The sequence below is a fragment of the Schistocerca cancellata genome, chromosome 2 (assembly GCF_023864275.1).
Source record: "Schistocerca cancellata isolate TAMUIC-IGC-003103 chromosome 2, iqSchCanc2.1, whole genome shotgun sequence".
Classification (NCBI taxonomy): domain Eukaryota; kingdom Metazoa; phylum Arthropoda; class Insecta; order Orthoptera; family Acrididae; genus Schistocerca; species Schistocerca cancellata.
The window spans coordinates 239,367,870-239,382,164 of NC_064627.1; the positions used below are offsets into that span (position 1 = coordinate 239,367,870).

General features: G+C 42.2%; 1 protein-coding gene across 2 annotated transcripts in view; it reads right to left on the reverse strand.

Moving 5' to 3' along the window:
- Positions 1-4,302: 4,302 nt before the first annotated feature.
- The window catches only part of LOC126161577 (lactosylceramide 4-alpha-galactosyltransferase-like), a 150,410-nt gene continuing 140,417 nt past the window's right edge, over positions 4,303-14,295 (reverse strand). For both annotated transcript variants that reach the window (XM_049917518.1, XM_049917519.1), the window contains exons 4-5: positions 12,411-12,630; positions 4,303-5,662 (exon numbers count right to left, since the gene is read on the reverse strand). In XM_049917518.1, the coding sequence (XP_049773475.1) occupies positions 5,399-5,662; positions 12,411-12,630 (484 nt within the window). In that variant the 3' untranslated portion in view covers positions 4,303-5,398. The remainder of the gene's footprint in view (positions 5,663-12,410; positions 12,631-14,295) is intronic.

The following is a 14,295-nucleotide window of genomic DNA, read 5'->3' on the forward strand; positions in this document are numbered from 1 at the left end:
AATTATAACAAATGGTACCAATAACAATGCGTTTTGGGTGGATCTTCAGTTTCTCGCTGTCTTCAAATAGCCTACTCTCATAACACGCAAGTTTCACTAATTCTGTTGCCACGAATATGATGTTTCTCATTATTTTATTGGAACGAATCACACAACTAACAACGGGTTTTCCCGTGATTCTCAATTTGCTGGTGCTCAGAAACGGCATATATACATATAGGCTTGAAATGAATGCCAATATGGCGCCTCACAACTCTGTACCGAAGGGGGACGGCGTGCGTGTGACGTAGGTGGCGTTCTGCCATCTCATTGGTCAGCGCTCAGACGCACGCTCAGAATATCTGACCTGCCTCATATTGCTCTGCACGTTCGGAAAGACTCCCAAACGTGCTATTCCACGCTATGACGTCAGAAACTCTGGACGCTCAACGCTCAACGTTCGGATGCACGGTCTGTGTGCCGACGGCTTAACTGCTATGAGCTGCCCTACTCACCTTCCCCGCGCATGTGTCGTTTCGACTCTTTCTCTGATCGCTGCCAGAGGCTGCAATCGTGCCTATATAAACGGAAAACCGTACCAGTCAAGGCAGTAGTAGTTTTATTCCTGACGACGATGGCGGATAAAGCCATCTAAAGTAGGACATTTTATTCGAACTGGTGCGGCTTGAAAACCGAGAAGATTTCATCCTGTTTCAGTGGTCCTTTACCACTCACATCAGCAAAACAATGTATAATCTTTTCCATCAACATAACTGACATAATAGTAATGATTACAATAGCGCGACCACTAAATTAATCACCTGTGGTGGGCAGTTTCTCCTACAGTAATGTCAGCGTAAGTCGATCCGTGACAGTTGCAGTGGGCTGGGCCAACACCGACTCAAAGGAAGGCCTCGGCGCTTATTGGTGCCGTCACGTCAGCTAGGCACGGCGAACGCCAGGTCTGCTGCAGGCAGAAACGCCTGGATGTGCTTATCACTATAAATCTCTTATTTTTGGACAAACTGTTTGGTATTGTTTTAGATTCTGCAGTTTTATTTAGATGAAAGATTTTCTTACTATCGTAAAGCTACAAATGAAGATCGTAGTTCTGTATTACTGAATCCTGTCGAAACAAACGTAGATCAATATGAGAAGATGCTTTGCCCCATTGCAAGCTTTGGAAATTTTACATTCAAGAAACTATATTTACTTGATCCATTCTGCTATCGAAACTTACCCAAACCCCCTTACAATGAACTCGTTTCTTTTCTTTATTTGTTTTCGTTTGACATCGTCACTGGAAGTGTGAACTAATTTACATGTGTAACTGTCCAACTGTTGCCAGTCGTTAGATTACAGTCGTTTTCAACGAAAGGAATTCTAAACAAGAAACAAAATAGCTTCATACATCGAAAATACTGCTTAAACTTTTCGAAACATGCACATTAGAAAAGATAAATATTCCCCTCTTGCAACTGAAGGGAGAAACTTTATAAGATAAAAAAAATTATTTGATAAAACTAGTATCTCTCTTTTGCCTCTTCTTCTGTCCCCCACCCTCTCCCCCAATGTGTACAATCGCAAGATATTTCATTAACATTTAGTGCTCCTCATCCCATAGTCACCTAAAGATACCTAAAGAAGAGCACCAATATGTTCACAGTTTCTTGTAAAAGCAACCCAGTACAAACGTAACTTCCTCGGATTTACAAATAAGGTAAAGAAGCACGAATTCTGTTGCTGCTGGACCATGAAGTTGTTTTTGTATGTCAATCCTTAAAACAGGTGGAAATTTAAGTTCAGGAGTACACTATTTGTTAAGAAGTGTAATGAATTGCACAATTAACTGATTGCAGAAATCTCTCAGAACTATGTGTGTTGGTCAACTACCGCCAATAGTTTCACATTTTCCTGTGTCAGAGAGGGAGATACCACCATTATGAGTACCGAGCGAGGTGGCGCAGTGGTTAGCACACTGGACTCGCACTCGGGAGGACGACGGTTCAATCCCGTCTCCGGCCATCCTGATTTAGGTTTTCCGTGGTTTCCCTAAATCGCTTCAGGCAAATGCCGGGATGGTTCCTTTGAAAGGGCACGGCCGATTTCCTTCCCCATCCTTCCCTCACCCGAGCTTGCGCTCCGTCTCTAATGACGTCGTTGTCGACGGTACGTTAAACACTAATATCCTCCTCCTCCACCATTATGACTATGCCTGCAACAGACCTGGCGTTCGCCGTGCCTAGCTGACGTGACGTCACGAACAAGCGCCGAGGCCTTCCTTGAGTCAGTGTTGGCTGGGCGCGGCAGTTTCGCCGACCTACCTCAACCAATAACGCAACGCGATTTTATAAACGTCACTACGGCAGCGCCTCCTTGTTGTCACAGCTCTATAGACAGCTACTGCAGCCGTGAGCGCTTCGAAGTTGAAATCTGGCAACAGTGCTACGAGCTGTCAAGTACCTTCTTATGCCGTCTCGCCTATAGATTTGTAGTCACTGTAATTCTGAGACCAATGAAACGGTAGCAGGTGGATTATGACGGCAGTGCTGCAGTGCCTGTCATTACCAGTTGATGCCTGATCTGTTGGCAGCCTAGCTGACTGCTACTGGAGTCGTCTGGTCTCCACAAAGCGGCAGGTGTGTAAACGGCAACGGTGTGCGTGAACGGCTGCAGCCAAAACTGCAGTTGTATCCCGCTGACATCACTGCGCTCAAAACCAAAATAATCGGTGTCCTCTACGCTGCAGCAAAGTGTCTCTCAGGAAAGCTAACATTGAAATCTACCGCAGCACAGGGATCTTTCCATTAGTATATAGAAAATTTTCTGTGGGTGTGTCCGTATGATTAGGTAGCTCATGTTATTTTTCGCGCCGGCCGTTGGTGGTTCAAATGGTTCAAATGGCTCTGAGCACTATGGGCCTTTAACCTCTTGGCCACTCCGGCCGGCCGGCCGGCCGGCCGGCCGTTGGTGGCCGAGCGGTTCTAGGCGCTTCAGTCTGGAACCGCGCGACCGCTACGGTCGCAGGTTCGAATCCTGCCTCGGGCATGGGTGTGATGTCCTCAGGTTAGTTAGGTTTAAGTAGTTCCAAGTTCTCGGGGACTGATGACCTGAGATGTTAAGTCCGATAGTGCTCAGAGCCATTTGAACCATTTTCTTATTTTTCGCCCCAGCTGAATTATTTAATAGCAGCTTTCGGAACTGTTGTGAACGCCCTATTTTCCCACATTAAAAGCGCACATACATACTCGCTCGAGAGATATCCTTTCTGTATGAAGTTCTTTGTTGCTGTGGGTTGAGCTTTCTCCAATGGCTGCAAAAGAGTAAATAACCTATATGTCAGTTGTATTCAAGAACAATTTTTTTTATTGTGAAACTGTCTGCATCTATTTAGCTGCATGTCCAATCCTCATCCTGACAAACAAGAGTCTGGTGGCGTTTTGTGGCAACTTTTTCGGTCTGTGGCTCAGCTTCGAGGCGAGCCTTTCGTACTTTGTTCCGTCCAAGCTTCATATTCATATGTCAGGGCACTCTACACAAAGGTCTTTACAAATATTTTCTAGGCGTTGAATCTCATTTGCTTGTTCAGTAGGTTATTCTTATCTTGGAAGGCTCTCTTGGCCAGACTTATTCTGTTCTTGATTTGCTTGAGACATGTATTGTTTTACTCGATAGTGCTACCGAGACAGCTAAATTCAGTTACTTCCTCGAGTTGCTCACTTCCTGTTTTCATGCTAGTGTTACTTCCACCAACTCTCTTCTCTATAACTGTGAATTTTGTCTCCTTGATATTTATTTTTAGTTTTATTTTTATTAACTGTTGATTGGAACGTCGTGACATGTTACGCAGCAGAACGATTGTCCGATTGCTGAAGATTGCCCGATACTCTGTAAACACTGTCATCAATAGCAGGCGCATTAGTGGGGAGAACTGGCAACATCCATTGCATTACGGTCTGCAATTAGAATTAGCTCATGAACGAATTCCTAGTAACACGTGGAGAACTACTTTGCTTCGTCACTTTCATTCACGTAACGCCCCAGTACAGAACGTGTGTCAGTAGCACGTATGTATCGTAGAAGTGCATTAAAACTTCGAAAAATTCTAGGAATTTTCCCAAAATGGGTGTTGGATCCCTTTCCTGCATTCAGTAAAAAAATGGAAAACCAATAATATTCCGTGTTGTTGTATAAAATATGTGAAAATGAAAATAAACCATTCTAAACGTTATAGTTTGGTTATGTGGGGAACGTTCAGGAAGTTCTCTCTCTGACAAGGAAAACAAAAGATTTAAGTGGGTGATTTTATTAATATGAGTGTGGTAACGTCTTTGTGTTTTATTTATTATCATGAAGTGCTAGACAAACTTATTAGAATTGTTTCCCAATTAAACAATTTTGAGTTATGCTAATATCAATGAATTCTAGATCTAGACGTAACAACCAAAACTCCTCGTAAAATGTGTGCGCACGGCCCGTCCACACCATTGCAGTGTCAGAGTGCTCACGTATCCACAACCGGTGATCACTGAACTAGAACTTTGAGTTTTGCCACACACGAGTCACTTATACAGAATTTAGGGCGACATGACTGTTTATCACATAATAGCCTAATAGCCCGCTTCTTAGCAGTCAAAAGTGAATGATATGAATCTGCACGACAAATCTAAATATTCTTTTATGTTCGTTGGGCCCGATTTGTGATAAAGTACTTCCGTTCCAAAGTGAGTCTGGAATGGTACAGAGTACAGAGTACTTTATCACAAATCGTATTTCTATTTGGTCAGTTTCCGTACTGATAACATAGTCCCCGTAAATAAGTAACTGAACACAAGTCACTGACACTTCACAAAACTCCATTTGAAAAGTCTAACTTATAAGAGATAATTGGCCACAAATTATTACTACAGAACGAAATCTTTAAAAACATCTCTAGTAAATGACGGCGGTGTTTCTCGTTGTTAGATCTGGTTAAAAAAATGTAACAGTAAAAATGGGGCAGTAACAGGCGATTCAGAAGCTGGTTCCGATTAGTTGAGAAGACTCTAATTAATTGTGATGGTTCATCCTCTTCTATCCGGCGTCTAGTTTGCCTCTTTTTTTTTTAGGCTAACTCCGTCGATGTGGCGAGATTTTCAAAGAAACTCACTTGTCCAAATCCCCTCCTATAGGGATTTTCACCTGACGGACACTGGATTTGAGCCTCGAGACAGATATGTTCTTCAATTATTGCAATTTCCAGCTCTTGGGCACATGTGCAAATATCACATAACTTCCCAAATTACGGGTTCGAGTCCTACGTTTTTCATGTAGGTGTTGTATGTCTACATCGTGATATCAAAATAGCACTGGGTAATGTTAACTAGCATTAGCGTCGACGATTACTCAGAACACACTGTATGCATAAAAAGAGAAGTCATTATCCGAAGCTGCCCTCGGCGGCACTGAAGGAGTCTGGGCAATTTTGGCGTGCAAGCATCCCGTAGGCTGAGTTTTGCGGAACAATATCGGCTTCGCCACTGAACTTGTTCCACACGTGCACTGCGTAAGCATTCCGCGCGTCAGCCAGCACGCCTTCCGCCTCCTCCTCCCAGAAGTATCTCTCCCAGTGAGAGTAGTGCACCGGGAACAGCAGCTCCGTCGCCAGAACTCGAAACCCACGGCAGTTCGTCATGGCCACAACCTGAAAAGACGGGCACATCTCAGAGGACGCATCGATGCCACAAAACCTGACGCTTTTGCTGTGTCGTTTTCATCTACAGGGCAGATACGGGTTCTATGTGCGGGAACCATCCTATCCAGTGGGACCACATAGAAAGGGAACCCGTCAACCCGTCGAATCGGACTGTCACAATTATTCTCCAATACGTCTGATTACAAGATCCACTCTGCTATCATGAAATAGTGTATGGTCCGTGCCCCCCCCCCCCCCCGTTCCCCTCCAGAAAAGGCAGTTAAACGTGTTACAAAACTGATATGGACCACGGAGTAGACAGAGGATCTGGGAACACAGCTTCAAACGGGATTAGGAGCATTTGAAAAGAAATAATAGTAATTATCTATATATGTTTGTCTTTTTAGTATTCTCCAATGCTCGTAGCACAACGTTTGAGTATGTGACGTCTAACCATTAATAGCTACATGTTGTTGTTGTTGTTGTTGTTGTTGTCTTCAGTCCTGAGACTGGTTTGATGCAGCTCTCCATGCTACTCTATCCTGTGCAAGCTTCTTCATCTCCCAGTACCTACTGCAACCTACATCCTTCTGAATCTGCTTAGTGTATTCATCTCTTGGTCTCCCTCTACGATTTTTACCCTCCACGCTGCCCTCCAATACTAAATTGGTGATCCCTTGATGCGTCAGAACATGTCCTACCAACCGATCCCTTCTTCTAGTCAAGTTGTGCCACAAACTTCTCTTTTCCCCAATCCTATTCAATACCTCCTCATTAGTTACATGATCTACCCATGTAATCTACAGCATTCGTCTGTAGCACCACATTTCTAAAGCTTCTATTCTCTTCTTGTCCAAACTATTTATCGTCCATGTTTCACTTCCATACACGGCTATACTCCATACAAGTACTTTCAGAAACGACTTCCTGACACTATACTCGATGTTAATAAATTTCTCTTCTTCAGAAACCCTTTCCTTGCTATTGCCAGTCTACATTTTATATCCTCTCTACTTCGACCATCATCAGTTATTTTTCTCCCCAAATAGCAAATCTCCTTTACTACTTTAAGTGTCTCATTTCCTAATCTAATTCCCTCAGCATCACCCGATTTAATTCGACTACATTCCATTATCCTCGTTTTGCTTTTGTTGATGTTCATCTTTTATCCTCCTTTCAAGACTATCCATTCCGTTCAACTGCTCTTCCAGGTCCGTTGCTGTCTCTGACAGAATTACAATGTCATCGGTGAACCTCAACGTTTTTATTTCTTCTCCATGGAATTTAATACCTACTCCTAATTTTTCTTTTGTTTCCTTTACTGCTTGCTCAATATACAGATTGAATAACATCGGGGAGAGGCTACAACCCTGTCTCACTCCCTTCCCAACCACTGCTTCACTTTCATGTCCCTCCACTCTTATAACCGCCATCTGGTTTCTGCACAAATTGTAAATAGCCTTTCGCTCCCTGTATTTTACCCCTGCCACGTTCAGAATTTGAAAGAGAATATTCCAGTCAACATTGTCAAAAGGTTTCTCTAAGTCTACAATTGCTAGAAACGTAGGTTTGCCTTTCCTTAATCTAGCTTCTAAGATAAGTCGTAGGGTCAGTATTGCCTCACGTGTTCCAATATTTCTACGGAATCCAAACTGATCTTCCCCGAGGTCGGCTTCTACCAGTTTTTCCATTCGTCTGTAATGAATAGCTACATACCTTCTCATAATTACTTTAATCAATCTTATTTAATTTCTGGTAGGTCAGCTTAATTACTTAATTTATTTTTTTATGTTTTCAACTTGATCCGATTAGGGCCATGAGGCCGGCTCTTACATCGTACTAGGCTTTCACACATACAGTATCTAATACACCATAGTTCCCTAAGAAATAACAAGCTTAATACGTCAACTAGTATTAAAATGATATCAGTGCCTGAAATGGCAGTGTGAGTGAATTATGCTAACTGCGACCTAACAAATTTAATATTGGCGTTACCTGTACTACTGCAGCCGCAGCCACTAATAGTGATAACAATATTAATAATGACAATTGTTATGACATGAATAACAATATGATAGTGGCAGATATGAGAAGAACTTTTATAGATCGCCGGCCGGAGTGGCCGAGCGGTTCTAGGCGCTACAGTCTGGAACCGCGCGACCGCTACGATCGCAGTTTCGAATCCTGCCTCGGGCATGGATGTGTGTAATGTCCTTAGGTTAGTTAGGTTTAAGTAGTTCTAAGTACTAGGGGACTGATGACCTCAGCAGTTAAGTCCCATAGTGTTCATAGCCATTTGAACCATTTTATAGATATAGAAATCAGATGTTTTCTTCTATAGCGAGTTGGAGGTAAAGGCAATTTACAGAGAGTACACTGGCTAAGAATACTGGGAAACGAGGAACATCATACTGGAAAGAGGGATGTACAAGGGCAATGAGTAGGTACAAGGACAATTGCAAACTTACTGTCGTTTTAATAGACATGTCATTAACGATGGAGTGAGACAGAAAGGATTTTGCTCTGATGAGATCGGGTGTTTCTGCAGTGTTGTTCAGAAAATAGCGTTAAGGTCGAGAAAAAAATGTGAGGGACGGTGAATGAGGGATAGTGTTCATTGATAACACAGTAAAGAAGACAGAGAATAGGGAAATCTTTGCGTCACAGATATAACGAACACAGGTGTTCATAACCAATTCCAAGCGCAGTGAGCTTTCCTGAGAAAGGCCTTGCATGATAACATCGCTGTAATCAATAATTGGAAGTATAAATGTTTTCACAAGTTTGTTTTCCATGTCAAGAGGGAAGAGCTTTACATACATTTGTAGAGCATCAAGAGATGATGACGTCTTCTTGAATATTACAGTTCAGTATTCATTGCAATTTACATTTGCATCTATTATTACTCCTAGACTCTGAAGGAAAAAATTGACATTTGTCCTATTTAAGAACAGAGGTGATGGGGATTTTATAATGCTTAATCCCACTAAATAATGAGGAATAAATATTTAAAGAAAGACATGATAGCAAAACAAGAAGTAATGATAATGATGTAGGCCAAAGCAATGAATTAAAATTTGTACCATCACGAAGTTTCGAACCTGGGTTTCTTATTTACTACACAGATGCAGTATCCATTACACCACACTTGCACTATAGATGTTACACCTCTATGTGTACCATAGTACTTCTCGCTCACTGAGACACATTCCAACTCATGTAAGCAGAAGACCCGGGTTCGAATTCTGATGCTGGTACAAATTTTAATTCATTGCTTTGCCCTACATCATTATCATAGATAAGTGAGACTCAGTATGTCTCAGGAATACTAACTATATATGATTAATACATCACCTACAGGCAGGATTAACCTAATTCCGCTCATTGTGAAGGTGCTGTTCCAACATCGGAGAGCCTTGGCGACAATGAAGCGAGTTTAAAAGGGGAATAGCAATGGGTTGGGGCGTCAGCTGAAATTTGTACTGGTGAGGGAGACGTACTAGGGTATCCCATGCAGCTGTGGTATATCTGGTGCCTGTATGGTGTAATGGATTGTGAGAAAGAGACCTTTGTTCAAATCCTTTTTTGCTGTCATGTCTCTTTATTCATTTATTTTCTATCACATAGTGGGACTGAACATTCTGAAATTTCAATACCGGGACGGAGGCTGATAAGATTATCTGTGATACGAACTTCGCAGGATGAAGTAAATAATTTTACACAGCACAAAACGCTACTTTAACCTGGTTACCTTCTATCATTCAATCATCTTCTGCCAGTTATTTCATATGCATCCTCTTACATTTAAATGAACCCTTTCTATCAGTATAACAGTGACACATGTGAACTGGTTTTTCGTCTGTGTCTTCGTTGTCTCCTTTTCCGTAAAGAAGAAGACAACTGAACTGTCTGTAGAGGCAGAGATATTAATTTGAATTTACTCTACGATTCGCTAACCCTGTCTCAAAGGCTTTTTTTAACATATTAAATATTAAAAAACACCTTCTATCAACTTTGGATGCGAAAAATCACAGATATATTATAGACATATTGATTTCGGAAGTAGCATTTCTTACTGCTAAGTGACACAATTTGGCCTTTTATCTTCTATCATTTGATTTGCATCATCACCATGGGAACGTTCTGAATGCAAAGGCGAAGGAGCAAGAAAGAAACATTTACTAGCACTTTTATTTGACAGCTGAAATGTATACCGTTGCTATACTAGTACTGATCCATTGTGCAACATGTGTAATCACGTCTTCTGCATAATATGCGTATATGGACTCATTCAGAAATCTGGTCTAGTAACCTTAGACACTAGTCTGTTATGGTACATTTTCACACGGAATTGCACTGTTAAATAAATATTACTGCTCCGGTACTTTTACTGTACAGCTCTAAAGTCTCCATGGAGTTGGTATTTGATTGTACTGTGCAGGGAGGCTTTTGTCTAGTAGCACAGTATTTAGATTTGATCTTTGGGCTGGCAGACCCAGCAGTTTGTAAGGGGACCCAGAGATAAAGTGGACTTAGAATCACGATGCAGCAAAGGATTGCCCACGAGCGCAGTTCATTGATTGGCGTAAAACAATTCTAGGAACGACTAGGGAATGACCAACCAACGTCTGGATGCTTAATCTGACGACACTTACTCAATGAACTGCCAAAACACACCACGATGGTTGATGGTGTCACCTGCAGTTGGAAGAAGGGTAGATCCAGCAATCCACGCTAGTCTATTCTGGGCAAGCCTTTTCGTTTCTGCATAGTTACTGAACCATTCAACCATTTGAACCTGATTATTGTATTCTAGCCTTGTTGTTCCTCGATAATTTTTGCCCCCATTTGCCGCCATTAGCAAATTTACGATTCCTTGATGACTTAGGATGTGTCCTATCACCTGCTACCTTCTTTTAGTCAAGTTAGCCATAAATATCCTACTCCCCCCCCCCCCCCCAATTCGATTCAGTACCTTCTCTTTAGATCTACCCACCTGATCTTCAGCATTCTTATACAGTACTTCGTTTCAAAAGATTCTAATTTCTTCTTGTCTGAACTGGTTATCATCCACGTTTCACTTCTGTATGAGATTACACCCCAGTCAAACTGCTTCAGAAAAGACTTCTTAACACATAAACTTATATTCGATGTTAACAAATTGATCTCTTTCACAAACGCTATACTTGCTATTGGCACTTTGTACCATGTATCCTCTCTACTCCGACTTCGTCAGTTATTTTGCTGTTCAAATAGTGTCTCATTTGCTAATACAATTCTCTCAGCATTCCACGCTGTAATTCAACTACAGTCCATTAACCTCGCTTTACTTTAGTTGATCTTCATTTTACAACCGTTTTTAAAGATACTATCCATTCCGTTCATCTACTCTTCCAAGTATTTTTGTAGTCTCTGACAAAGTTACCGTGGAACTGGCAGACCTCGAAGTATTTATTCCTTCTCTCTAAAATTATATCTCTTTGCAAATTTTTCCTTGGCTTTCTTCATTGGTTGCTCAATGTACAGACTGAATTACATCGGGGATGGGTTACAGCCGTTTCCTACACATTTCTCAATTATGACCTCCCTTTCTTGTCATTCCGCTCTTATAACTGGAGTCTTGTTTTTGTAGAAGTTGTAGGCAACATTTTCCCGTACAACACTAAATACAAGCAGTTTTTCTCTTATTTTCCCTCTGGCGAGAAGCTATTAAAATTCCACCCTCCACTGCGTGGAATAACCTATGCTGTATTTCGCCGTCTGTACGAATACACGGACTCACAGTGATAAAATTTTGTCGAGAGTGCAGCCGCGTAAATAGGGCAAACATCCACGAACTTTGCACGATTGTTCTTAGGCCACAGTTGTCTGACGCTGTCGTGTTTCAGTACTTGGAAAAGCATTACTAATTAACAGCTGGTCGGTGCTGCCGTCCAAGAATAAAAAAACTAAACTCCTCCCGAACAGGCCATGAAGGCCCAACGGTACCGACCGGCCGCCATGTCATCCTCAGCCCACAGGCGTCACTGGATGCCGATCAGTACACCGCTCTCCCGGCCGTACGTCACTTTCAGAGACCGTAGCTTCTAATTTTCAATCAAGTAATCAAGTAGCTCCTCGGTTTGCCTCACAAGTGCTGAGTGCACCCCGCTTGCCAACAGCGGTCGGCAGACCGGATGGTCACCCATCCAAGTTCTAGCCCAACCCGACAGCGCTTAACTTCGGTGATCTGTCGGGAACCAGTGTTACCACTGTGGCAAGGCCGGTGGCGTCGACCCAGAATGTATTTACTTTTATGGCTTCCTTCCCAGTTGCAAACCTCATATATTTCTTTGCGGTTGTATAAATACGTAAGGTTCCGCGGTCACTCGTAATATCATAGTATTCTTGTGGGTATACCACCGCGTCGCCTTGTAAAATATTAATAAGCTAAAATACTGAAATATCCGACGTTTCGGCCATGTTACAGCGGCCTTCCTCAGGGCATAGTCGTAGGATATTTTAATATTTAAACATTTTAATATTTTATACTATGACGTAATAGTATATTCAAAAGAATTTCACGGTAATTCACGGCGGCAGCTCTTCTTTGTCACACTGCCAAGATTGGCTGTTGCGGCTCTGAGCACTTCCATTCGCCCGGCAGAATAACAATGTGTATGTGTGTGTGTGTGTGTGTGTGTGTGTGTGTGTGTGTGTGTGTGTGTGTGTTATAACAGCGAAACAGGTGTAAGGCGGATCAGCCAACTTAACTTACGCTGGGAACGTTGCAGCGGATAAATAGCAATCTCGTGAGATGCCCGCCACCGTTGTACATCCACTGCTGCCCATCGAAGTCTGTCTGCAGTGTTTCGATCAAGGCTTCCGCCATCTCTTGCCCTGCTGAGCCGGGCTGTGCAGACATATGCATTGCACTGTTGGCAACCGTTATGTTGTCCTCCGCTCCAGCCCAGTCTTCACCCAACTCAGACAGGTTCCTGTGCAGTAAATTTCAAAATCAGTTCGCTAATGATTCAAAGCCGGTTTAAAATGTTTCAAATTTGTATGAAACGTTGTTTCTAAAAATCTCTAAAATTTCTTACCAGATATATTTCAAATTTTCACATGATACTCTGAGAAGCATTATAACAGATATATTTTTTTAAACAGTAAGTTGCAATCTTTCCACCAAAACCGTCTGCGAGAAAGTAAACGCTGTGCCATACTGTAAAAAATAGCATATTGTTTTCTCTTTTTTTCTCGCAGTCAGTTTTAAATGTGATAGCAGGGCTCTTAAACCATTAGACAAATTATTGCTATTGTACACGTCATTTCAAACAAATATTGCATATACAACACTGCTCTTTTGTTTTCTTTCTCGCAATCGGTTTGGCCAGAAAACCTGTATTAGAAAAGTTGTATCTATGGCTTAGACTTTTGATTAAAATACTACTACGTAATCTGAATCATCCGATACTTGGCAATGCCACAATTTTCGTCACTTAAGCTACTATGCTCACAGACGGGCAACTGGACATGTTTCTCTCATACCACATATACCAACAAGCGAGTTTACCATTCACTTTAAGTGAATCATTGTTTTCCATACACTAACCCAGAAACTAAAACTATATGCTGTTAGGACGTAAGTTACACATTTCTGAATAACAAATTACACGTGGTCCATTAATCGTGACCGGGCCAAATATCTCACGACATAAGCATCAAACGAAAAAACTACAAAGAACAAAACGAAACTCGTCTAGCTTAAAGGGGGAAACCAGATGACGCTATGGTTGACCCGCTAGATGGCGCTGCCATAGGTCAAACGGATATCAACTGCGTTTCTTTCAAGTAGGAACCCTCATTTTTTATTACATATTCGTGTAGTACGTAAAGAAATATGAAGTTTTAGTTGGACCACTTTTTTTCTCTTTGTGATAGATGACAATGGAATAGCACGTAACATTCCGCCAGTGAGGACTGTTAGCCAATTCACGGAGTTTGGAGGAAGCCGAAAGGCACGCGTTTAAGCTCACGCAGGCTGGCGTGAGGTCTGGAAAATGACAAGGAATTATAGTAGCCAAAAATAATACATAGCTTCTGGAATACTTAACTTTAATCCATAATTGGTGTACATCGGTCTGATGGTTCAGGCATCACAATACAAATAGCAAAGGATAAATGGCGCCTTGCTAGGTCGTAGCAAATGACGTAACTGAAGGCTATGCTAACTATCGTCTCGGCAAATGAGAGCGTATTTGTCAGTGTAGCTTCGCTAGCAAAGTCGGCTGTACAACTGAGCGAGTGCTAGGACGTCTCTCTAGACCTGCCGTGTGGTGGTGCTCGGTCTGCAATCACTGACAGTGTCGACACGCGGGTCCGACGTATACTAATGGACCGCGGCCGATTTAAAGGCTACCACCTAGCAAGTGTGGTGTCTGGCGGTGACACCACAAGGACGGTATTTGCTTCGTGATACATTACCCGTGTTAAAATGGACCGTTTACCAATTGCGGAAAAGGTCGATATCGTGTTGATGTATGGCTATTGTGATCAAAATGCCCAGCGGGCGTGTGCTATGTATGCTGCTCGGTATCCTGGACGACATCATCCAAGTGTCCATACCGTTCGCCGGATAGTTGCGTTATTTAAGGAAACAG